The sequence below is a fragment of the Xiphias gladius genome, chromosome 8 (genome assembly GCF_016859285.1).
Source record: "Xiphias gladius isolate SHS-SW01 ecotype Sanya breed wild chromosome 8, ASM1685928v1, whole genome shotgun sequence".
Lineage (NCBI taxonomy): Eukaryota > Metazoa > Chordata > Actinopteri > Istiophoriformes > Xiphiidae > Xiphias > Xiphias gladius.
The window spans coordinates 28695687-28722617 of NC_053407.1; the positions used below are offsets into that span (position 1 = coordinate 28695687).

The 26931-nt window shown below is 43.5% G+C and overlaps 1 protein-coding gene across 1 annotated transcript; it reads left to right on the plus strand.

Annotated features, from left to right (window-relative positions):
• wasla (WASP like actin nucleation promoting factor a) lies at positions 1-26554 on the plus strand. The gene is made up of 11 exons (XM_040134146.1): positions 1-438; positions 8258-8392; positions 9558-9644; positions 10075-10171; positions 11680-11703; positions 18485-18686; positions 20343-20385; positions 22694-22847; positions 23946-24577; positions 25550-25658; positions 26330-26554. The coding sequence occupies exons 1-11, from the start codon at positions 334-336 to the stop codon at positions 26389-26391; spliced, it is 1650 nt and encodes a 549-aa protein (XP_039990080.1). The 5' UTR covers positions 1-333; the 3' UTR covers positions 26392-26554.
• The last annotated feature ends 377 nt before the right edge of the window (positions 26555-26931 follow it).

The following is a 26931-nucleotide window of genomic DNA, read 5'->3' on the forward strand; positions in this document are numbered from 1 at the left end:
CATGTTGGATGTACGCATCGCTTCTGCAGCTGCTGGAGTTTCCGAATGAAAGTTGAGCGTTTATTCGTCTACAGTCACACAACGGGTCCTTAATCCGTTTAATTCGCACCAAACGGAGGAGTTGAGGTTCTTTCTTGAGCGGCACCAAGTCTGGGAAAACCCTCCCCGTCCTCCTCCTCCGCCCTCCAGCCCGGAGTCGGACTCAGCGGAGATGATCCGGTTGCAGGCCACAGCAACCGGAGCCTGCATGGATTTTCTGTAATCGGTAGAGTTTGCTGAGCCCGTCCGGGGATAACCGCATTGTTTCGGGGTTAACTTGAAGAATTCGGAGCCATGAACAGCCACCCGCCGCCCCGCAGGGTTGCTAACGTCGGCTCCCTCCTCCTGACCCCGCAGGAGAACGAGTGCCTATTCGGCTACCTGGGAAGGAAATGCGCCGTAAGTTCTCCCTGTTTGTTTATCACCTGCAGGTTCAAAAAAAAAAGAGGTGCAGGTACATGCACCCGGACAAAATATAAAAATGTCAGCCTGTGCTTTTTCTTCCAGTTCACCCATCTCCGTTGAAATGGGGCAGCAGAGCATGTGTTGACACCGCTGTGGCTTTCAAACCGGGGGCCCCGGTCTTACAATGAAATCTGTGACCCCTCTGACTCCTTGACGTTTTCACTATTTACACGCATTTTTTATTGGTGGGTTACAAAAACAAAACAAAAAAACGCCGACACTCTCTTGATACGGTTTGTCCTTGGGTTTCTTTCGTATAACTCCACCTGAAAAGGTACCACCAGTGATCCAGATGTAAACAGTTTCTGAGCTTCCACCACAAAAGGTCAACCCTTGGAAGCTACTGCCACTCTAAATGTGGTTGACAGGTTTGTTGAATACAGAGACCAACTAGGGACAACGACTAAATCCAAACATTACAACATTAACACTTGAAAAATATTTAAATGCCATCCAGATATCAGTAGCTACAAGTAAGTTTTTTTGTCTAAGGTCTGTTTACATCAGTAACATACGTATTTCACTTGTACTTTGCATATATGAACGTTTCCAGAACACGAAAATGCCCATGTGTCGTCGATACATCAGAATATCAGTTGGAGCTGAGAGGAGCAGTTGATTATTCGATTATTTAATCAACAAAACATTCATTGTCCGTGTCAAAGAAGTGTAAAATTAACTGGTCTTGGAGCCTGAAATCTGAGTATTTGCTGGTTCTCTCGGTGAAAGTGATCTGAATACCTTTATAGGTTTAGGACGCTTGGCCAGTCAAAACGAGCAGCGTGTGAAAATGTCGTCTTGGGGTTTAAGAAACTGTGATGGCCACTTGTCACTATTTTCTGACAAACGTCAGTGGCAGCCCTATCCTGACTTATAGCAACTTGATTATATATCATCTAAATAGTTATCTTGAAAAAAAGCAAATGGACCTTTAAACATGATACATTGGATAGTATTTTGGATATGGTTCCATATTTTGATATGTGTTATGAGAGCTGAAACATTTAGTCAATTGAAAATTAATTAGAAACTATAGAGATTATCTCTATCTTTTACGTTATTGATCAAGCCAAAATGCCAACCTTTGCTTTGGTTGCAGTTTCTCCATTGTGTTGATTTGGTGCCTTCCTCGTTTTAATCTTTGTAAACTGAATATATTTGGGTTTTGGATAAATCAAGCAAGGCACCTTGTGCTCTGGAAAGCTGTGACGGACATTTGTTTTCACTATTTTATTTCATTATATTGACTCAACAGTTAATAGATTATTTGCAACAGTAATCAAAGATTCAATTCAGTTTACTTATACAGCGCCAAATCATAACATACATTATCTTAAGGCACTTTATAGAGTAATGTCAGGACCGTACAGTATGATAGAGAGAAACCTGAGAATTCCCACCATGAGCAAGCACTTGGCGGCAGTGGAGAGGAAAAACTCCTTTTCTTTTTTCTAAATTTCAATCATCCTGGCCCTAGCTGTAATAGTCCAAACCAATGGCCTGTAGTGTGAAGTCTGACTGTAACCAAAGTATAGCAGATTTCTGTGGTAACACCTGGAACAGCAGGAGCCCCAGGAAGACTCCAGCTGGCACACCAGGCAAATGAGGCTGTGTTAAACTTCATTATATAGGTTTGTTTTTATGTGATGATAAGTTGGCATGGTGACAGCATGGATAACGAGTTGGTCTTGTTCCCACGTCTGTGAAGCCGCTGAAGCTGCTTGAGGCTTCTTTGAACAAATTTTAAACCTGTCCAGAAAGTGTTACCTTTCTTTGAACAGATTTGTTGGACAGAATAACACCTGGCTTATTGTCACTCCAAGTCTTAAAAAGGCTCCAATTAGTCTAAAAATAGCTATGCCCTTTTTGTAACCACTTTTTCTTGACCTTGATTTAAAACTTCATGAGTATTTAAAGTATTTCAAGTTATAAAATCCCCAAATGTTGCGTCACCTGAAAAAGTGCATGTGGAGCAAGGACTTGTTAGAGTGCAGCATTTCCTTCCACTTCATCAAGGATGGTCGTTTGTCCTCTTGACATATGGAGATAGGACAGGAAGCAGTGAAGCTGTTGTCATTGACGCCACTTAGACACTTCAGGGCCACACCACTTAGCTATATACCATTCCAATTAAAAAAACAACAACTTTTTAACATTAAAACCAGCAAATCTGAATGTTGTACCACTGAACATAGTTTTAACCTTTCTTCACTTCAACACCAAATCATAACTAGCTACAAAAATCCCCTCAGATAAGGCCAAAAACACATAAAATGTGACTCTGTGGCTTAATGTTATCTACCGGGGGGGGTGATGTAATGTGGTGGTGGCAGGCCAGGTCAGCAGGTTTTAATCTCGGCTGCAGCAGGTTTTGGAGGTGAGCTGGAGCTGAGCCCGCAGAGTCGACTACAAAAAGCGGCCGCACGGATCCAAAACCAAGACTGGTTAGTTAGATTTGTACTGACCAGGAGGGCTGGGTAATGGAACCCTAATACTGTTAGTAGTAGTGACTCAAATGTGTTTGTAGCACCAAGTATCAAAAACTGTCAAGCACTGAAAGCCGTAACTTTAAATGTCAGATTCATAATCTTTTTGATTTATTGTTTTTTTCTTCTTATTGTCTCATGATTTTGCTGGATTTAAACTGTGTTTTCTGTAGACAAAGTTGTTTAAGTGATTCCCGTGTTAAGACATGATTTAACGTGAGAATTTGGGCTTCTTTTGCGCAATAAACCAAGGTTTTTTCTCTATCTTACTGGCACCAGTAGCATAAGATTTAAAATGCTACCCAGCGCTACTGACCAGTGCAACCATACATTAGGGGAACCTCGGTCTGGCATTTAACATTATTGAGCATTATGAAACATTCAATTTGCCGCAGCGTTCATGGGAATTTTTTTATAAACAAAATACTGCAGACAGCAGCTTGTTCATAATCTGATCTGTTAAAACAAAACCATCTGTCTCACTGAATGTGGGTTTATTTTAGTTACTTAGATGTTACCTCTCTGCGTGTGTTGATAGTTATATTGTTCTTTCCAGCCATGGCTAGGTCCCCACCGACTGTCATATTCAAGAAAACAAATTCATGAGGCAATTACAACTGCAGTTGTCTCACTCACACCCACCTCCCATCTTCTGAAAACTTACAGATTAAAGTAAAAACCAACGAAGAAATAAAAATGAGCATTAAAACCGCTGGTTTTTACTGTAATGCCCTCTTTTATATCTTAAACAAAACATTTGACATTGCAGCAAGCGCTAACTCCAGCTGTTACCAGTTAAGTGAAGTGTAATTGTGTGTAATTTAACTCCACTATTGTTTTGGTGATTAGAGTAAGTCTCAGTTAAAGACCAGCATTTAGGATAAGTTGTATTCAGACTTGATCTCCCCCTGCTCCACACAAACACACACCCAGATGGAGGGTTGTGCTCGGGGTTCTTTTCGCAGAGCAGGATTAGAAAGTTAGGCAGATATCGGTGACAATATTAAAGCTAAATCTGGGGATACAGATTTGACTCTGAAAATAAAATGTGTTATTACATTTGGTATTAGTGTTCCGTTATGCAAGGGGATGGTGTCTTAAATGAATAAATACAATTTCAGAAAATATTAGATATAATCTTCCTAAAGTTATGTGGCTAATTTGCGGAGAGTCCCTCTGCACTTTAAACGGCTCTGTGGTGGATTTATCTGGAGTCAGATTACGTATAAAGTTTGGGACTACTGCATTAGATAGTTTGAATTTATGACTGTTGGATGTGTACAGCTAGTTTCTCGGCCTTTTCTGAATCAGGATCCAAGGTTTAGGTACCAAAAATCAGTCGTAGTCTGAGGCAGAAAGAAATACGTTAGTAACATTGACCACATACTGTATTACAATAGGCTCAGAGTGTAGTCTGATAACTACAAAGTTTACCTTCCAACAAGCCACTGCTTTCAGTTGATTTCTATAAATATCAACTGTTACAAACTTGAAACTTGAGATGAGGGGCAATTCATGTAAGGCTGCAACCAACAATTAATTTGTTATCAGGCAATCTGCTTGATATTTTCTCAATTAACACATTAATCGTTCAGTTTAAAAGTTTCAGAAAATAGATAATTTCCCACAGCTCAAGGTCACATCTTCAAACTTCTTGTATCGTTGGTTCAAAAACACAGAGATATTCAATGTTCTCTAATATAAAACAGAGAAAAGCAGAAAATACCCACAATGGATAAGATGTAATGAAAAACTACTGGGCATTTTTTGCTTGAAAAATGACTAAAATGATAAATCTATTATAAAAATGAATTTTCTGTCGATCAGTCGATCTAGTTTTTGTCTGAAGTTTCGTTCTCATCACGTGGTAAAGCACTTGAGAGCAGTGACTGTTTTGAAAACTCTTCTTGGCAGTGGGAGCGGAAGCTCATTCTTGACCTTGGAAAAAAGCACTTGACAAAACAGTCTCACCATAAGACGAGGGTGAGATTGTGTTTGTCAACTGCTGTTTCCAAGGTCGAGAATGACCTTTCAATGGCAGCTTCAGAGCTGACATGGACGAGAAGCCCTCCGAGTCCAGAAAAATGGAAATCTCAACATCTGCGATTCCATGACAGCTGGTTCAGTCGAAAGCTCCAGAACAGCCACTGAGTGGACCTTGCGGTCTGGCTGCTTTGCCGTCTTGTTGGTGGTGCTCTGAAGCAAGCACCCATTACATGGGAGAATATGTAGCCCACTGCTGAGAATCAGCTCCAGAGGACAAACGAGCACCTGCTGTGAAGAGGATGCGAAGTTTCTTCTTGAACACGTTGGCTGTTCAGCAGCCAGCTCTCAAATCCCAGATGCACCACCGTTCACACGATGTCAGTCAACAGAGTTCACTGCTCCAACTATTAAACAGTATCAGAACTTAGCAAAAAAACTAAAGGTGACTAAACGTCCATTCTGACGGCCTAGCATCTATAGCAAGTTAAGTGTCTGCAAGCCGATTTTTATAGAAATGAATTTAAAGGAAGGCTGCAACAAATGATCATTGTCATCATCAATCAGTCTGTTCGTTTTTGTTCAAGCTGGTAGTCTTAGCAGGTTACCAGAGTTCAAATGACATCTTAAAATGTCGTGTTTAGTCTGACCAACAGTCCAACAGCTAATCTCTCCATGTGGGAAATCGATTGTTTAGTCTATAAAATGTCGGTAAATAGTGGGGAAAAAGCCCATCGCCGTTTCCTAGAGTACAAGGTGATGTCTGCAAAAGGCTTGTTTATGTCCAAACATATTCAGGTAACAATGACAGAAAACAGAACAGCAACAAATCCTCAATTTAGAGAAGCTGCAACCTGAGAATGACTGATGTTTTGGTTTGACTGATGACTTAAACATCATGTAGTGTCTCTCTCTCTTTGTGTTTATTGGTGCATACTTTTTTTTTACAGAGCCTAAATGGGGCTTTTAACAGCCGACCTTTGACCTCTCCTGTGTGATGCTGAGTGGTGATTTCATGCTGAAAAGCGTTTCCTGCTGCTCCTCTGACCTCATAAATCACAGAGGAGGAAACTGGCCCAGTGGCATTTCCTCTTTTCCCCCTGGTGGCTGGAGTTACTTTCTGCTGCGGAGGGAGAAATCCCGGCAGAGGAATTAACACAGTGTGACCCCTGCAGAAACCTCAAGATCACAAACTAGAACAGTCTGAGGACAGGAAAGCAGTTGGACTCTGCTCCCCCTCCTGCTGAAAGGTTAAACACTCTAGAGAAATGTCAGATACACTGGATTTCAATTGAGACACCCACTGTAAGGTGGAAGAGCTGACTTTCAGCTTTAATTTAAAAGATGTTCACATCCATACTCTCTGATCAGCTAAAGACTCATGACCAATCTAATACACAGTCCTCCAATTTTAGGACAGTGCAGGAGGATCGTTAAGATAGACAGGGAAACAAAGAGGTTTTTTTTGTTTGTTTGGTTTTAGGGCCGGGGCCTGATAGTGTGTGTTCCTGCTGAAGACCAGACTCAGGGCAAAAAGCCCCCAAAACAAGGAGGAAGTGAAGTTGTTGCAGTGCAGGCCTGACGCAGCGCTGTCAGGGAAGAGGTGCATCTTTTCGGTGTGGGTCTGTTTTTCCTTATTCAGGCCCCCTTGGTTCCAATGAAGGGAAATTTTAATGCTGCAGCAAACAACGATGATTGTGGCAACAACGTCTGCCCCCAAAACATAGATAATTCTTATAATAATTTATACCTCATGTTGTTGAATCATCCGCCTTTTTCAGCCACGCTAGCAGTGTGGTTCTAGGGCCACCACTTTGGTCCAGACTGTAATAACTCAACAACTGTTAGATTGATTGCCATGAAACTTTGTACGGTATCCAGAAAACCAGAAAATGAATCCCGCTGACTGGTGATCACCTGACTGTTCGTCCCGTACCATCAGCAGGTCTCGTATTCAGTGAAATATTTTAACACCTAACAGATGGATTGGCACAAAATTTTGTAGAGACGATCGTGGTCCCTGGACAATTTATCCTAATGACTTAGCAGGCATCCGGGCAGAAAACAGCCCTGTGTTAAAACAGAGCAGGGTGCTGTGTCGGAGAGGGCGTGTTGTTTGAGGTACAGATAAGAAAATGGAAGTCCAGTTGCAGATTCATGCATTTAAAGGCTTATCGCAGACTAAAACACTGCACAATTGTTTATAATAGCAAGACACCATTTTACAGTCCTGGAAAGTTGTCATGGTGGCAACTAGTTCAGCTTTTGTCACAACAATCGCAAGGTACACAGTAGAAATGCAGTGTTACAAAGTGGCCTGCGAAGAATGTGCACTTACATGTATGTGAATGGCCTTGCTGGATGACGTTTAACTTTTTTTTTCTTTCTTTTTTTTTTTTTCTTACGCCTCAGCCCTCTGAACTGGCATCCCCGCTTGCGCAGATGGATTGGCTCCATTCAAGTAAATGAGAGGGCTGCATTTTTTTTCCAGCCAGAAGGTCTGAAAGAGAAGTTCAATCTCTGCTCGCTTTCTCACCTCGGTACACTCGTCCAATCACTTCCAACGTCAGAAAGGTGTGGGATGAGGACGCGTCAGAAGCTGTTTGACCGTCCGACAAGCTCTCGGTTAAAGCATACTGAGGCCATACTGAGGCCTAATTAATATATATTAGTAAAATGTGCATTTAATTTTGATCCCTGAAACTTGGGGAACTGTATATAAAAAGGGTTAAAATTTGTTCACTGTTCACCTGATGTGAATGTAAAACCCCTTCACATTTCAGGTGAAAGTCAGCCCTTTGACGTAGTTATTATTTTCATTATTCTAATGTGCTCGAGTCCAAAGCCAAGCAAAGAATTTATCCAGGTTATTCTGCGCCTTTGAGAATCCACTGTTAAGATATTTGCAGGCGTGACTTCTGATTTCAGAAGGTCTCGGTGTTGCCCCAATGAGCTGCTCGTGTTTCCCACCTGGTTCGGCAGGAGTGCGCTGTCTTTAGCCCTTATCACTGTTGAATTGTTATGCATCGTGTAGATTTCGTCTTCCTTGTTGGCTGCTCTGCCACACATGTTGAGCTTGAAGGCTTTTTAACAAGGAACCAGATGTTTTGTGTAAAATCTGGACACACAATGGAGGGAGATCACAGCCAAGCAGTTAAAATTCTCCTGACTGAGCAGCTTCACCACTGCTTTTGTTGATTTTTTTTTTTTTTAAGTGTTCTTTTTTTGATGAACTGTACACATTTGGTAATCACCATCCTGTCCCCTGTCCTCTGTCTGTTCAGACTCTGTGTTCGGCGGTGGTCCAGGTGTACGTGGCCGAGCGGAGCGCCAGCTGGGCGAAGAGATGCTGTGGAGTGGCCTGTCTGGTCAAAGACAACCCACAGAGGTCCTACTTCATCAGAGTGTTTGACATCAAGGTGAGTGAGACCATTCTGTAAAGGAAACATCTGTAAACCTTTAACTCAGCACCAGAGGACAGAGGACCACCAAGCAATCAAGCATTTTTCCCGAAATGTCAAACTTTTGTTCTCACACACTTCGATTGAAGCTGTCCGTGTTTTTTCTCTTCACTCCGCGTCTTTGTCTTTTACAATACCTCTACAGTGTGTGGGCCGTGGCCAGACTGCATACATACAGCGTAGGCAGTCATTTAAGAAATGAAAACGGTGCTTTAAAGAAGATGTGCAACTGTAATGGATCGCAGTAAATTACCAGCCGCTGGTCTCTGTTTACTGTCAGACTCATGCGGGCTTTGAATCCATCCGGATATTACAGTGTCCGAGGACAAAATATACCCCTGGTTTCAAGTCATTTCAGTCAACCTGCAGAAAGTAAACACACGATGCAGATCCACGGCACTTTTTTAAAAATCTTTGTGGTTGGTAATGCAGGGATCTCCTTAGTGATCTCACTTGGCATCCAATAATTTTAACTCTTCTAACAAACGTGTCGCTGTTAATGAAAAACAAATCAAATTAGACTGACCATCGGAAAAGGTGGATGTTGTGAAAAGGAGAATTATATGGAGTTGGTTTAGAGCATCGATTTTCATAGGAATGAACTGAGAGCAATGACTGTCTGAAAGGAAGGAAATCGATCTAAAAAGGGATGGTTTGCTTTTTAAAGGTGCTATATGTAAGTTTTTGCTATCGCTGCACAGCCAACGTGAGCATTAACAGCTGTTGTACCTACCAGTCTAGAAGAAACGTTGCGAGTTCAGCATCACACTTCAGTCCTTTACTCTGTCTCCAGCGGTGGAAAGCAGCGCCAGTGTTAACTCTTGTTTCGCCTCTGCTTCTATCACCTCCTGTCTTCTACTGAAGTTAGCGTGCTAGGCCAGCTAGCCCCGGCCCAGGCGAAGCTCCTGGCAAGGCGACCGTCCCCACCACCCGCTACCATCAAGAAACCACGTTCGGCGACAGAGAAAACTTATATATAGCACCTTTTTAAATGAACAGCAAGAATTTAAAGTGTATGGGATTCCTGGTCATCGCATGAAAATCTGAGTGACAGATTTGGTTCTTTCTAAACTTAAAGAAGAGTCTCTTCTGATATTTCTTTCTCTGTATTATGTTTCTGCAGGAAGGGAAAACCATGTTTGAACAGGAACTGTACCACAACTTCTCCATCGGCAGCTCCAGATCCTATTTCATCTCGTTTGCAGGAGACGTATGTGTGAAGCTCTTTCATGATTAAGTGTCCACAGCAGCTGGTCTCACTGATCGGGTGTAATAAAGCGGGATAATCGCTGAATGCGTTTTACACACAGCCAAATATTCCTATCAGGGTCTGCTCACACTCAGCCTTTTTCTGCCATTGCCACAGACACTAATGCAAAGCAGCTGCAGGGTACTTCAGGACGTGTCTGCTCTTTAAAAAAAAGCTGCTGGTGTTTGAGCTTCTGAAAGTTAAAAAAGGATCAGTCTTTAGAAAAAGTGCAGAAATCCAACAAAGCAACAAGGTAGCTTGACTAAGCAGCGGTTGGGGTGGGAGTAAAAATCCACTTCTGATCACTCAGACTTCACTCTGGGCAGCATTTAATTTGCATAAAATCGAAGATTGCATTTTATTCATCTGTGGCTCTTCTTCTTCCTCTCAGACCTGTCAGATTGGTCTGAATTTTGCTAGTGAAGAAGAGGCCAAAAGATTCAGAGTCGCCATCAATGACCTGCTCAACCGACGGCAACGCAAAACCGGTGAGATTCAGTGTTTCAGCTTTTCTTGGTCTGCTTCCCCAACCCGTGTGACTTTTCTCACCTCAAACTACAGAACTCACCTCTGCTTCTACTAACACAACCTGAATCCGGGTCCCACACCTCTCTGCCTCGCTTGTGTCCAGGCTGTATGAGGGAGAGGAGCAGGGCTTATAAAGTGAAGTCAAAAGTCAACCCAGGAAATAAAAACGTTCCTGAAGCTCTTTAGCTACATCTCAAGAAGAGTAGATATTAATTAAAGACAGCAACAGTAAACACGGATGATTCATGGTTCCGTTGTCCTTTTGGGGGTTGCTGAGATATTTGAATGAATTTTGAAAATAGACGTTGTGGGGCAGAAAGGAAGAATTAGAAGGAGCCAAAGAATCCCACACACTGTTGGACACTTGGTCATTTTGGTACACGGGGACAAGGGACACAGGACTGGCATATTGACCATCACTGTCGCATCCCCCACTTTTATCTGTCACGGATAGTGACGACTCTTTGGTCACTTCAGCCACGTAGAGAGCCAATCTCAACCTGCAAAAGGAGGTTTTTCGCACAGTGTGTGGAAAAATCGCCGACAACAATCTATGCGATTATGTGTACAGCGCGAAACCTAATTTAAAGGGGAGTTCCTCTTTAAGATTGAACCCTTGAATGACTGAGGATGTGGAAGATTTGATTAATTCGTTAATGAATTTCTGCAAGCTCAGGGACCAGCATAGCTTCCGCAAACGCCACCGATTCTAAATGTTTCATATGCACATCTCAGCGGTGTAATACGCCATTCAGACCACACAATGACATGGGTCAAACCCACGTCGGCGCTAAATGAACGAATGCGCATCAGCCGTCCCGCTTCCCCGCCTGGGTTTGGCTGTAAAGGTGTTTTCTTAGATGAGGGCGTAAGTTGAGGTGCGGCGGGGGACACTTTACTCCCTCTCGCTGCTGCTGTGAGCTCAGTGTTTGTTTTTTTTTCTCTGCCGTAGTAAAACTCTGCGTATCAAACGACTCTGCAGCGAGGCTCCTCTCTGGCTTCCCTCCAGCTCCTCTCAGCATGCTGGCCTTTTGAAGTGCACTGCTCAAACTGATGATGACTGAGGGTTCAAAGGCTCACAGAGCTGGGAAACAGAAGGGTTTCTGGGGGGGGGGGTCAGACACAACTCAGCTTTGAAAACCTTATGCTTCTCCTCTTCTGCTCGTGTCAAAGACTTCCTGAACTGTCCCTCTGGCTGTTTTGACCACGGCGTCGAAGACGTGAGACAGCAGCTTTTTTTTTCTGTTGTTGTCGTTGCTTCGAAACTTTGAAAGCTTTAAAACTGTCATCTTCACTCTGACTGCCACAGAATCGTACTAACTGAACCTCAACACAATTTCCGACTCTTGAACAGCTCACCTTCTTCTCTGGCCTCTAAAAAACTCTAAATAACTTTCCTTTTATTAAGTTAGTCAAGTCCTGTTAATTTTGTTCTGAAACTATAACTGTGTTAATTTTTCTTTTGCAGAGAAAAGAGGTGACCCTAAAAATGGTATGTTGAACTCTTAATATTGATCATGCAGATTCAATTTTGCTTACTACTCAGTAAGACCTCAGAGTGGCACACAGTGTTTTGTTTTGTTTTATTTTTTTATATTTTTGACCAGTTATCATGATGATACATCAATATCTATTTATTTGTAACTTTTTTTTATTTTTTATTATTGTTTTTCAAATCAAACCACAAAAATGCCATTAACATGAACACAAGATTCACCCAAGCAACAAAAAGTACCATTGGACACATCAAAAAAAAATGGAGAGAAATTAACCACAAAATAAATAAGAAGACAAGAAAATTAATAGCAAAAGAAGGAAGATGGAGAAGTGTCCCGGTGTAGCCACACACCTCATTTATGGCAGGAAGCTTCAGGTTTTCAGTCCTAAAGTCACAGACGGCTGAACCAAATAGTTACAACATTTGCTATTATTATTATTATTATTATTATTATTATTATTATTATTATTATTATTATTATTATTATTATTATTGTCGCCCAGTAATAAATGAAAGGCTTTTGTACTTGTGTTCTAGCTCAAGATATATGTAAAGTTTCATTCATGACACCTCAGTTCCGGTCGGGGCCTTTCTGAGTCCTTCAGACTTGGAAGAAGCATATTTTGATATAATCAGCGTGTGTGTCCTGCTGTGTTTGGGGGGGAGCTGCTGAATTGAATCCCAGACAAACACCCACAGTAGCCACAACAGGGATTTATAGTAGTGTGTTAAGGACTTAACATGCACATCTTCTAAGCCTACACTTGTAGCTGCTGTACCTATGTTGTAGCTGATTCATGCCTCCGCAAATATCTAACTACACATCAGGGGTACAGAGAAGGAGACAACAAGAACGGTGACTACAAACTCAGTTAGGGAATTTGATTTAACGTAGCAGAGCAGCCTTATAATTAATGTTTGATCAGTCTTGTGTTGCGGTGGTGTTATCAACAGGTGAAATCCAACCGTGAATTATAAATCAGGTATCCATGGCAGGGCTGCCGTAACCTCTCTCTTGCTGCGAAATCCGGCTTTAGTAGCAAATGAGAGCCGAGCCTGTAGTTTCCTGGTTAAATTGATTCGAAATCCCTTTTGCTGTATCGTGTAATGACTGTTTGCCCGTCCTTTTCACAACCACCACACCTGTAGGCTATTAACAATTACAAAGATCCTGCACCAGACATTATAAATACTGCGCATACGCCCCTCAAGTTCGCTCGTATAAAAACCACACGGTGCCTGTTTCAGCGCCAACGCTTCGTCCCCAACTTGTTTACTTCTTTTTTGGTGCATAGAATCTACACAACAAAGGCAACCAAATAGAGAGCTGCTGGGGCCCTACAGTGCTCTTGGTCACTCTGACTAGACTATAACTGACACATGGGGGAAATATAGTCTAGATCAGAAAATCTTGTGACGCCCCCCCTGCAGTATGTATGTCTCCAGCAACAGCAGGATGTGGTTTTACAGAGCAGCTCACTGTATGAATGCAGAAGCGAGACACTGATTAAAACAGTGTTCATGCTCTTTGAGCATCTCCTACAAAAATCATGTCATTCACATGACTGGATGACAAATGCCAGGAGACTGCAGTGTTGAGTTGTGGTGTTTCCTGACACGTTGTCTGCGGTTTTTCACAGCCAGCGAGACTCTCACACTGGCACAGAGTGGAGTCTTCTGCAGGTTAATCTGATCAGCAGGAGGTCCATCTGTGCCATATGTAGACCACATGGTCTCAGTTGTTCCCTTTAAACCCTTTTATGGTGCACATTAGGCCTAATCGGTAATCCCCCCTCAGTCACTGCTGCTGAACATTTGTTTTGTGTATAAATGTCATCATTCCTCAGTGGATGTCACATTATCAGTTTATGATTGCGGAGTCGCCTGACATTAAAAACACATATAAAAGTTAATGACACCAGGTGTATTGTGTGATCAGCTATTTTGATTTAAGGGCTATGTGTAATCGCACAAGCTAGCATGATTTTTATAAGCTCTTTACTCGTGAATGTGGTGTTTCCACACCAGTGCAAAGATCTCTTTCCACGCTGAAACACCTGATCCGCAGGAAAACGGGGAAATCTCCACGTCTTTGACTACTTTCGGTCAGAAAACTCTTGATGGTCTCCAACATGCATTGACCAGAGGGAACATGGATGTGCTAAGAGAGCAATATACATCGCGCTACTCACCTCTGCTACCATTTCACCCCAGTGGCAAACTGCGGCACTGCAGCAAAAAATCCCATGGGACCTACAAAGCATTTTCCCATTAGACCAATCTTATAAAAGATATGTCAGTAAAACTGTTGACAGGGAACCTGTGACCGCAAACAGCTTCATTTATTACTCTGTTATGACTTTTTTAAACCTCCAAAGGTTTTGTGTTTGTAAAACTTTCCCAGAATCTAGAAAAGCAATTTTTATGTTCATGGCATCATGGTTTGCATAACACGGAAGCAAACCGGAGAGCGGGAAAACTTTTTTGGTTTATGGGCAGGGCATAACATTTTCATTTAAATGAATGAGCGCCATTTTGGAGTCCCATTCTTTACAATACATCCATGAGTAGGACAGTCTCATCCCTCTGTTGAGTCTCAACTGGACTTGCATGACGTGCATCATTCACTGCTGTGGTGTGGTGCTGTACTGACACACATATGTCAAATTGCTGTTTTTTTTTTTTTTTGATTGCCATATTCACAGGATACAAAAAAAAAATTAAAACATGCTAAATTAATGATCATCACAGATGTTAGATGGAAAAGGAAGTTGGCTTCTTAACTTTACTGCCACATGGCTCCCAAACAGGCTTACAATACAGTTAGCAAACATTAGCAAAAGCTTAATGTCCATCATCAATGCTTAAACATGAGACTGGAGCTTTTATATCTATTCAGTCTGGATAATATTTTCGAAAAGCTCCTCTTTTATTTATTTATTTATTTTTTCAAATAAGAATAATGCCAGTGTGGACAGAAGACTGAAACTGAGACAGACACTTGTCAAAATTTGGGAATGTCAAAGCTTATAAAAGCATTATGGTGGGAAGTGGTAGAGCCAGCTTTTGGTAGTTGATGTTGATTCAAGAGTTGGCAATCTGACAGGTTCTGTGGGTAAAAATGGCTTGTGAGCAGCACACATATCCCTCCTTAGAGCTCTTTTGTGAGTAATGGTCCCAGTGCATCAGAACTTTAATTTGGATCTTCTCCTCAGCAGCTGCGTCTGCATGTCACCCCAAAAGACTGTTAACTTTCATTAAGTCCTCTGACTGTTTGCAAACACTAAAGCTGTAAAGAGCAGGATTAACATATGCTGAACAGATCAGTCGTCTCTTCAATCAACTCCATGGATTCGTGCCTCAGATCGTTCTTTCATTGAAGTTTCTCTCCAGTGGCACAGATCCATTCTGACATTTCAGCAGTGAAACACGAGACGAACAGTGCAGTGTTGTTTGCCCTGGATTTGGCTCGGTCTGCGAATGTTTTGTTCTGGTCCTCATTGTGAGAACATTGGTAAAAATGACTCTTGTAGGGGAAGACACTGCTCATAATGGTCCTTCAGGGATTACCTTCATTGTTTGACTCGCTCCTTACCTGTTGTGCGCTCTTAAATCCAGCCGAAGGTCCTTCATAAATGCTGTTCATTGATAAACTGCTGTCAGCTTGAATGGCTGGTCAGTGCTGTATCCAGCCAGGTAGGAGGTGACGTTTGAAAGTACTGTGTCCTCCTATTCTGTGCCAGTTTTGACTTCCGAGTTAAACTCGCCGAGTTTGAACTCCAGAGAACCCGAGTCTGAACATGGCAGGTCCAAACTTGCGAGAACAGGTGGATGCAGCACACGTAATTAGGATGGCCATTGAGACTGACTGGCTGGTAACCTCGGGAGTTTGCTACCTGTGAGTGAACCAGCCACTCTTGTCTCACTAACGAGTCCTCACATCTCTGCATCTATGTGAACGCCAGAGCAAATTTTAGGCTACACATTATTTGTATTAATCGACCACATATTTGAAATTTCTGAATGACTGGAAACAGTGGCATGCGGCAGCGATAACCAGTCTGTGAAATGCATGCTGGGATACTTGTCTGCGCCAAGTTCGCTCACACTCCCCCACCTCCCAAAGCGTCCTTGGTACAGTGGGTGAAGTAATAACACCTCTAGTCATTTGAAGAGTTCTTGTCGAAATGTGGGCTTTGAATTGGGGCAGTACTTGACCGTTGATGATTCACAACGAGAACAAAACAGACAAGAACGCTGATAGAGAAATGCCTGTAGGAACAGCTGTGGGTTTACAGAAGTAACTGCTGTAAAACAAAGAAAATTTCCCTGAGTGTCACAAACCCCTAGAAATGACTCTTTATATCATCACAATTTGAGCCATTTGGTCATCCATTTCTCTTAATACATCCAGTGCTGAGTAAATGCATTTAGATGCTGTATTATCCCATTTTTTAAATGCATATAATAACTACTAGTGCTAGTACTGATAATATATAATAATATATTTTTCCATATCCTACTTTGAGAAATATAAACGTGTTTTTCTACTAAACCCTTTTTTCAGTGCCCGAAAGAAACCAAGATTCTAAAATATTAAATGTTGTTTAAACACAAGCTCTGTCCAAATACAGCCTAAAATTGGTAAAAAAGATTCTTTTAATCAGGAACTATCTGATCTACTATCAAAGAAGAAACGGGATTATGAATCTTTAATGTAGACTGTCAGTAGACTTTCAGTACTTGACAAAGTTACATACACATCAAAACTCGGTACCAAATATTTTGCATTTTTCATGAATCTTACTGTAGAAGTTTTTCGGTCAGTACTCTAGAGGCACTCATCTCTGATACCCAGGCTTACACAGAACTGCTTGAAAATTTCGAAACAACCCCCAGCGGCGTCCCGGTTCTGCGGAGTTGAAGCGAGCCCGTTGGTTTCTTCATAGAAATCTAGTATTCATGGGGAGTCCGGGGATTTGGACTGGGATTAGCAGTGGATTAGTGGTTATGTCAGATGCTGCTGCGGTTTGTGGAGATTATGAGGGATTCGAGGACTGATTGGCCCTGACCAACAGTACGAGAGGGAGGGCCGCTCGGCATTTATACTAGAAAAGATGGATCATAAAAGCTCAGAACAGATGGAGGAAATCACTGTTAGTGAACGTGAAACATGACAGAGTTTGTACCAGCCCACTGCCGTATTGATCCCTCAGGTACCAGGGATTATTAAAGGCATATTGATGACAGTTTATGAGAGTCAATCAGATTATTTACGTCTCTAAAAACCAGACCAACAGTCTAAAGTCTCTCATCCCCTAGAGGATGCAGTATTCCTTGCAGCCACAGTATCTGCAGATCTAAAGTCATAATGGCGTTGAATTTTCTGTCCTGAAAAGCAGTCCCTTGAAGGTATTAGTCTGACACTTGATTTGCAAAGGTGGAAAAAAAAAAAAACCTTTTTCCTGTCCGTCATAGGTAGTGATGTCAGTTATTAAAACAAAATGTGTGTGCAATTGTCAATTGCTGTCAGGAGATTGTGACACTTTTTAAGTATGCAAAGTAAACCAAAAGAATGGTAGGGCCAGTGAGCCGCGAGGCTGTTCGGTCCTTGTTCTGAGGAGTCTCGGTCGGTGCTGTCAGACCTGCAACAAGCACTGTTGCTACTGCTAAGTAGGTAGGAAGCTCATCATCTCAATCTTAGAGTCAATTTTAGGGAAAAATGTCCTGCCGCTCTCGAATAAGTCTGTGCCCCGTTACAACTCCGAGGCTAGCTGCACTTCACGTTGTAGCATTGAACGTGTTTTTTTTTTTTGTTTTTTTTTTAATAGATTGGTTCACATTTTTTCAACTCCATCTCAAAACATTGCTCACATGCCCATATATACATTGAAAGCTTTCTGGGTTCCTGTAATCCTTCTGCCTCTCCACAGCGGCTGTGAGGAGATCTCTTCACTAACTCTTCTCCAATTGGAAAAAAGAGGGAATAAAAATCTACAGTCCCCTTTTTTGTGTAATAAAATGCCTCCTCAGTTCAGCTATTATGGGGCTTCAGCAGTCTCCTCAAGTAGATAAGTAGATATTTTCCTATAATAAGTCTCCTTAGTTCAGACTCCACCCTTTTTGTTGCTCTGGTAAGCATTCCCTAGCTGAGCTGTGGTGGTTGGCCAGAAAAACAAAGAGGTAATTTTGTTATAAAAAGATTGCAACTTTGGGAAAATATCCACATTTCTGCCTGACTCAGACTTCTGAAGCCTCATTTTGGCCGAACCATAGATTGCATTTTTGCACAGAACAAGCTCTGTGAGTTTTGCCCCCTCTCTCTTCCAATGGAATTGCATTAGGAAGGGATCTCTTCACGGCTAGAATGTAAAAGAGGAGCAGTTACATCGAACAGTAACTCTTGAAATGTACATACATGAGTATTGTTTAAAAGGGCCTTGAATCACATTCTATGTGGTACTAAAAGGTCTTCAAAAGTCTTAAATTTAACGTGGTGAACCCTGCAGAAACCCTGAATAGTTAAGTGTTGGACAGAACAAACAAAATCATGATGAAGTAGCTTTTCTTGGAGTCTTAACAGACTCAGAGTTTTGTCCTAAGGGTGGTACTAGAGGAAAAGGTTCATCCTCGAGCGGGAACGAGATCGGGACATTTCTTGACAATCTGCTGATTAGATTTTAATATTTGTGGTGCACAAGTGGAAATTTCATTGTCAAAAATCCGCCACGGCTCGTGGGCATTTGACCACCCTCTTCTCCCACCCTGCGTGCAGGCCCAGCTCTGCCAATGGCCACAGTGGACATCAAGAACCCGGAGATAAACAACATCAGATTCCACAACTCCCACAGCCACCAGCAGCCGTACCACCTCAACAATATGTTGAGCCACAGCGGCCTGACCCGCAAGGACAAGAAGACCAAAGGCAAGAAGAAGAAGCTGACAAAGGCTGACATCGGCACACCCAGCAACTTCCAGTGAGTCGTGTCACACATTTCACATCAGTGAGTGCTTCGGTGCTGCAGCAGCATGAGAGTGTGATGCTGTTTCCATTAGGAATCTGACAGTATACTCAGAACTCAGTCATTTGGTTGTGTTAGCTTCAATTCCTTCATCACAAATACAGGATGGGATCAGCGGTAACAGCACTCTGATTTAAAAAAATTCAGCAAAAGAAGAGTAATCATGATATAGAGAAACATTATGGAAGAAAATGCAGCAGCTTTAACTAGAAATAAAGTATTGAGTGTTAAAACGAAAAAGGGAACAAATATATTCAAGAAAAGTGTATATTGGATTTTCAAATAATGTTCACTGTAGTGACCATTCAGTTTGCTCTAAACATTTTGATTTTCAGTATTTTAATCATGAGCTGTGATGAAAAACAAATCTGAAGCAAGTTCCAAGTCTCCAGTTTATTTCAAAGGATGAATTCAAAAAGGGACTTTTCGTAGGATTGGATGGATGGATGGATGGATTGTGTACTTTTTTAATTCCAAAGGGAAATTGCAGTGTTGCAGCAGCCACTTCACATAAATCACAAAAACAATGAAGCAGTTAGTGACATGAAACAAATGGCTGCCTGCCAGGTGGGAAATTAAAGGATGTCATAAGGTTGGCGGTGGGGCCACAACTAACAACAACTTTCATTATCCGCTAATTTGCAAGTTATTTTATTGATTAATCAGTTTAATCATTTTGTCCATAGACTGTCGGAAAATATGTGTAACAGTTTTCCAGAGAGAGAGAGAGTGGGACATCTGTAAACGTCTCGTTTTGTCCAATCAACGGTTCGGAGCCCAAAGACATTCAGTTTACAGGGGTATAAAACAGAGACGGGCAGGAAGTGCTTACATTAGTGGAGGTAAAAATTTTTTGTTTTGAGAACTTGGTCAAACAATTAGTCAAATTATCAGCATAGTCTCAGATTAATTTTCTGTCCATCGACTAATCAGTTAAGCGACTAATCGTTTTTCAGCTCTGGGTTGGGACCAGATTCAAAAAGAGTGGTCCAAAATCTGTGCAGCAGCGGCTACGAGATCCCGACTTTCCGTCCCCGCCGTGGATCTAGCTTCATCCCACATTTACCGTACTGCGACTCCGTGGTGTCTCTCATCAGTCCCTCCCTGTCTCCGCGTCTCCATTTCGTGACAGCGACCTGCTGGTGTAAGTTTGTAGTTCCCACGGTGAAGCAGAGACACTCGAGTGGTGACATGGAAGACATTACACGTCTGTATACTAACAGTCAGGTTTCAGTCTGAGTGAAAAATACTTAACTTCCTCTTCAAACAAACCTCTTCAAAAGGCGCGATTGTGGCAAGCGCAGGCAGAGTTGATTTTGAAAGGGGTTAGAGTCAAAAAGGATTTTTTATTTTTGTTTGGGACCCTGTAGTGTGGACTGAGTGTTCACTCACAGACCTGGGACACTCTGCTTCATGGCAGCAGTAAACATGTCGAGTCTGAGAGCGGTCAATGACCACACTGTCTCTCTGCCTGATGTGTGTGTGTGTGTGGGCTCACTATTTAGCATGCGCGCATGGTCGCCCACGTGCACATGCAAACTGGTTCATGTACGTCTGTATATTTGTGTGTGTGTGTGTGATCTCACCACATATCTGTCCCGTCTTCTTCAGGCACATCGGTCACGTGGGCTGGGATCCAAACACAGGTTTTGATGTGAGTACCCCCCTCTACACACTCACTCACACACACACACACACACGCAGAGGCACGGGAGCACAATAGTGACCTGTGTGGTGGCTGCATGATGAAATCGCACAATAGGCTCTTGTTGCTTCCTGCTCATATTCAGACATCTCGCAGCGTCTCAGAAGCGGCACAGACGCAGAATGTTCCGGAGGCAACCAGGCCACAGCCTCATTAACCCGTCACAGAGCTGCGTACCGGAGAACCTAATTAGCCAATCAATAAAAACAAACACACACACACACCCTTCTAAAGCTCTCCTGTTTTACAACACACTCAGAAAAGTGTCCATTTCATGAATAACCGCGGCACTTCAGATTAAAAGCTGCGTGGCCGTGATGTTGCCATAAAAAGTAGTCCTGCGCCCCAGGCCATTCCCGACCCTCTCACGTTGTATCCTGTAAATAACGTGGATATTATCATTAGACGCATCGTGGAACTGGCATTTAAACACACTGAAGCAAAGGGGCATCTTCAACAGAGGAATGTAGAGGGAAAAAAAACAAAAGCTTGTGGTGATAAACTCCACATTCATCCAAGTGAAGTGAAGGAAAACTGCATTTCTAAATGCAGGGAACAACAGCGTCCAGTGCAAAATAGCTGATCTGGATCTTAAACAGCATCGTAACATCGTTGGAGGCTGTTTAGAAAACCCTGACTGGTTTCTCGGCGCAACCAGAGCTGCCGATGCGTGTCAGCGTTGAGTTTGGCCGCTGATTGCTTTCCATTTTCCGCCTTTTAATTGTCTCCGTTTACGCCGGCCGAGCATTCGGAACCGTCCTGAACACACGAGATCCCGACCCTGCGGAGCTGCAGCTCAGCAGCTGAGTGGTTGGTCTCGGTTTGTTGCCAGGTTGGAGGCAGACTTGCGTTTCCACCTGTTGGCCACCAGATGTCGCACCGACACCGTGTATGGGTGCTGTGCAGTGAACACTTCACTGCAGAGGGTGAAACTCACAGCTGTCTCTGCTGTGGGGGGGGTGAATACACTTAAAACAGAAGCCAGCCAACGAGGAGTGGGAAAGTCTTCATTTGAATTTGAAAAGGATTAATGAACACATCTGACGATTGTATGAGGAGTCGGAGTGTGTGTTTTCCGTCCGAAGGAGAGGGAGAGAGGAATCCAAAAACAAAAAACCTTCTCAGGAGGTGCTAATAAGGAACTATCAAGGATCCGCACCTAAAGTTTTGATCAGTCGTACATCTTCAGGATGCACAACTCATTTCTGTGAGCAACAGGTGCTCAGTCGCAAAAGGTCGTTGGCTACAACCCAAGGCAACTGGCCTATAATGCGGCCTTGTTTTCCTCTCCCCAGGCTCAGGTCACTAACGGTCGCCGGTAGCACGGCGCTCGCCTACCTGAGCTCCCTCTCTCTCGCTGTCTCTCCATCCTTATATCTCCCTCTCTCGGAAAAGACCTAGTCATTTTGCTGTGCACGTATGTGTTTCCTTCATGCCCCTGCAAAACTGTGAAACAGTATAATAACCAGTCAGTCAAAACCCCAAATTGAAAGAAGAAAAATAGGTTAGATTAAAAGGAATAAAATGAGTAAAACGAAAGATAAAAGACAGACATAAAAAGTTAAGAAAAACATCATTGTTAAGAAAGAGGAAAAGAAATCCAAGCAGCCATACAGTAACACAGTTCTGGTCTAAATCATTTCATCAAAGAAGAAAGTGACCAGTGTTGGGTATCAGTTGAAGTTTTTTGATACTGGTGCACATACGGCACCGGAGTTCTGCTTTTTTTTTTTCTCGATTTAACCAAACACGCTCAACTTCCCAGTGTATGAAAAATTAACGTTGTGTTGGGACAAGCGGCTGAATAGTTTTAAACTTAGGGTTTAGATCAGGAAAAAACGTTATCCGATCAGAAATGAAGCAAACGAGACAAGGAATCTGTCCCTAGTAGTTTCAGTGGCTACTTGTGTAGCTCTGCCGGTACTGCTCAACTATAAATCCAGCTGAACCTCTAGAGTCAACTTGAGAGGTGATGAGGCTCCACACTCCTTTCCTCACCCAGCCCTTCACGCAAGCGCAGTTCGCTGAGGCCATCACGTGCAAAAATGTAGTTTGACCACCAGGGGTCATCGGTAAACAGCGTTTTGAACCGTCGTGTCGTTTTCCGAGGTGATTTCCTCCATCCTAAGTGTGTGCTTGACACACAACACTAAACAACACTGAGTCCTGTTACCGTCCACGTCATCGGGCCTCAGCAGTCTGGAGCGTGTGTGTGTGTGTGTTGTTTTAAATGTCCTCTGTGTTGTCGACGTTGCAGCTGAACAACCTGGACCCTGAACTGAAGAACCTGTTCGACATGTGCGGCATCTCCGAGGCTCAGCTGAAGGACCGGGAGACGTCCAAGGTCATCTACGACTTCATCGAGAAGAAGGGCGGCGTGGAGGCCGTCAAGAACGAGCTGAGGAGGCAGGGTGAGAACACACACACACACACACGCTCACACACGCGCTCGCTCTGAGATCATTTTGACGTGTCAAAGTGATCCAGAATAATAAGTATAATAATAAGAATAATAAAAACTCTCATCAGTGTCACCAGGATTTTACTGCAGTGTGAGGATTTGCTGCTTTTCTGTCTGATATCTGAGTTTTGGACAGTTTGCTGCACAAAACAAGACATTTGTCTCCTTGGATAAACTGGGAAAGACATTTTTTATGATTGTCTGACATTTTATTTGTACGATTTGTAAACTGAACAAATAACTGTTTTTTATCAAAAATTAAAAAAAATGTTGTTATGGTTATAATTGTTGCATTTCTGATGTTTTTTTTTTTTTTAATTTTTTTGTTTTTTTGTTTTTTCCACTTCAGAGTTGCTCAGGAGCTGTTGTGTTAAACTGTCAACACTGTCTTAGTTCTCGTTTTTAATGGACATCTGAAGGCCAGTGTCACTGGAACACGGTGTTGGCATAAAATCCAGTTTTTGCAGTTCTTCACACTGAAGACTTTCTTTTCCTTTGACAAGGTAGAAAATCCTCTGAAAGGAACGGAAGTTCATCTCCCTTTAGAAACTAAATCAGAAGTCTGGGATTTTTTTAAAAGCCTCGTCTGCTAATGCAAAATGATTTTAAGTTCCTGGAAAAATGTGTTCTGGTTGCTTTCGTAAGTGGCGAAGAAAAAGCATCAAATCCTCACATTTTGGAGGCTGAACACGGTTCTGCATTACTGCTTAAAGAATGACTTAAAAAAAAAAAAAAAAAAAAAAAAAGCTGCTGTACCTCTGTTAGCCTCAGTAACTGATGGGAAATATAACGTAACCCATAGAAATGATTTATAAATCCGTTTTATTCCGTTTTAATAAATTCAGAAACATGTTGGGGAAAACACAAACAGCCGCCCTCAGTTCTCGCTGTCCCCACGCGGGATCCACGCGTGTGCGTCGCCGCCATAGATGCGTCGTAGCCTCTGAACCCCGGGTATAAATCCAGGTGACAGTGACGCCTGTGTGTTGTCATCGTAAGGTGCACTGATACAACCTGTCCTCGTGTCTCTTATCTTCCCCTCCCGCAGCACCCCCTCCACCTCCTTCTCGTGGCGGACCCCCTCCTCCTCCTCCTCCGCCCCACCACGGTTCGGCTCCACCTCCTCCTCCATCCAGAGGGGGCCGGGGAGCCCCTCCCCCCCCTCCTCCGTCCAGAGCACCCGCCTCAGCTCCCCCTCCCCCACCCCCCTCCAGACCAGGAACTCTGGGTGCCCCACCGCCCCCACCGCCTCCCACCAGAGGAAGTCACCAGCCCCCTCCTCCTCCCCACCATCACCATCACCACCACCAGCCTCCACCTCCTCCTCCGCCGTCCTCCGCGCACTCCTCCCTCGCCCCCCAAGCCCCACCCCCTCCGCCTCCCCCACTAGCACAGCAGTCTCCAGTTGGCAGCGGTGGCGGCTCGGCCCCTGCTCCGCCTCCGCCCCCTCCTCCTCCACCTCCCCCGCCCGGCCCTCCTCCCCCTCCAGAGCTGGACGGTGTGGGTGGGGGCGGAGATTCGCCTCATTCGCCAGGCCCGGGCGGGAAGTCGGCGCTGCTGGAGCAAATCAGAGGAGGAACCCAGCTGAAGAAGGTGGAGCAGAACCACCGAGCGCCGGCCTCCAGCACCGGACGAGACGCCCTGCTGGACCAGATCCGACAGGGGATCCAGCTCAAGACCGTAAGACGATGGCAGCGTCCCATTCCGACACCAGAGCGCTAACGGGATCTGCTAAGAGCTAGTTCAGGAAACCGTTACTGGTGTCATTATGCAAAAATGTCAAAAACAGGCTAAAAACTCTGCCTCCATGTCCAGCCCGTAGCTGACTCACTTACTCCATGGCAATATATGCTTACTGCTTGTATACCCCGAGGCATGATGGGAACTGTACTTCCAGAAAAACGTAATCATCCCACACAGAAAAAGGAAAAACCATAGAAGAGACAAAAGTCATTAATAGTAGCGTTTTAGTTTGTGCTGTCAAAGGCTCATAATGTTGCATCAACGGGCCTCTTTTTTTCCGCCATTGCTGACACTCTCCTCTGTTTACATTCTGATATGTTCTGAAAACCTGTGGACAGACAGGTAAAAAAAAACAAACAAACCAAACAGTTTATATAAAGGTATTTTACACTGGTTGTCTCAATATCCAAAGTCAGATGAGACGATCTCTACAGATCTCCGCACCGAACACAGAACTAAATTTACATTATCATCCGAGTGTTTATTTATAATCAAAGTATCACTTCACTTAGAAATCTGTAAACGGGGAGTCACGGGGGCCTCGCTGTGACTGCCCGGGAACTGCAGCACGCCTGCTTCAGGTCCAGCTGGGGACCTTTTTGTTGCATGTCATTCCTCGTCTCCCCATTTCCTTTCATTTCTCTGCCGTCGCTATTCGGTACGAACATGAATGAGCAAAAATTGTTTTAAAAAAAAAAAAAAAAAAACAGAAAACACAGATTTAGAACAAAAGAAAAAAAGAAAGCCGGCAAATATTTTTTATTTTTTATTTTGTTTTGCTCAAATTTTACCTACAAATGAACATCTCTACTATACCGTCTGTGAATATAATCTGTGATTCACGTGGCCATAGAAACCACGTGACTGCACCTGTAGCAAACTGAACTGGATCTGTTTGTCTGTCTCCAGGTGCCGGATCATCCGGAGTCCGGCCCTCCGACGCCGGCTCCTGCTGCGGGCATCGTCGGCGCTCTCATGGAAGTGATGCAGAAGAGGAGCAAAGCCATCCATTCCTCAGGTAACTTGTGTGTTACCCGGGGCTCACGTAGCGCGTGACCACAACGTCCGGGGTTTCCTACCTGGCCCAAGAGGCAGATGCTTCGGCATTTTGGAAAACGCGCTTGTTCGCTCTCTGGCCGTGGGATGGATGAGAAGATCGATACCAGATACTTGTATATGTTTGTGTGTAAAAACAGCAGTTCGTGGTTTCACAGAGGCTTATGAGCTGGACCGTGTCTCGGTGGGGACCAGGCAACCAGCAGAGACCCCAGGAAGTTAGTGGTCCTGACCAGTTAATAGACCGGCACTCAACCCCTCGTGAAACGCCCATTTTCTCTCTTTGGTTTTTCGACGGCCCCAAACCCCCAACTCTAAACACCATCTGTTAACTGAGACGGAGCCAAGCTAGCTGTTTCCCCTCGTTCCCAGGCTTTGTGCTAAGCTAAGTTAGCCGGCCGCTGGCTGTAGCTTCTCCTTTACTGTACACACAGGAGAGAGTGGTATCGACCTCCGTCTCAGCAGGAAAGCCAATGAGCATATCTCGCAAAATGTGGAACGTCGCCTCGAGGCAGAGCTCTGATTCTTCAGCCTGCGGCTTCCGTCCTGCCGAGTCTATGTGAAAAAGTTTTTAACTCTCTGGATTTCCACACTCTCTTTAAATGTTCGTCTTGTGTTTTTTTCTTCTCCCAGACGAAGACGAGGATGACGAGGAAGATGAGGACTTTGAGGACGACGACGAGTGGGACGACTAGCGATGACTCCCCTGTCCTCAACCCCGGTCCCCCCCCGCGCACCTGTCGCTGACACTAAAATATCCTCTAACAATCTTCCAGAATCTGACTAAAATTGTAATGTAAATGTTGTATGAATTTGCTGTATATTTATTTTTGCCTTTTTTTTTTTTTTTTGCTTTTTTTTTTAATGACTATGATAATTAATCTGTGCAATACCTCATCCGTTAAATCCGCGACGTTCGTCTCACGCCCTCGTCGTCATAGACCCTCCCGCCTCCCCCGGGACATCCCGTCATTAGAAAAGCACTTAAATCTGTCATCAGCACAATGTGGAGCCGGCTACGTGTCATTATTAATAATCAGTGTGATAAAACACTGGCTGCTCCGCTGAGAGGAATCGGAGTCCTCGTATGATCCTTGGGAAATATTTTTGTGTGTCCTTCATGTTTTCATTCCTCGTTCGAGAAACTTAAAAGGGAGACGTGCGTGCGACCAAACAGGCAGGATCCTCTTTGTGTTTGATAGCGGTCGGTTTAAATGCGAGATAACACTATTTTC

Excerpts from the sequence above, each read along its gene's own strand:
- wasla (XM_040134146.1), top strand. The coding sequence starts at position 334 with ATGAACAGCCACCCGCCGCCCCGCAGGGTTGCTAACGTCGGCTCCCTC. Across the intron at positions 11,704-18,484 it reads AAGAGGTGACCCTAAAAATG|GCCCAGCTCTGCCAATGGCC; the intron begins GTATGTTGAACT and ends CCCTGCGTGCAG. Across the intron at positions 22,848-23,945 it reads GAACGAGCTGAGGAGGCAGG|CACCCCCTCCACCTCCTTCT; the intron begins GTGAGAACACAC and ends CCCCTCCCGCAG.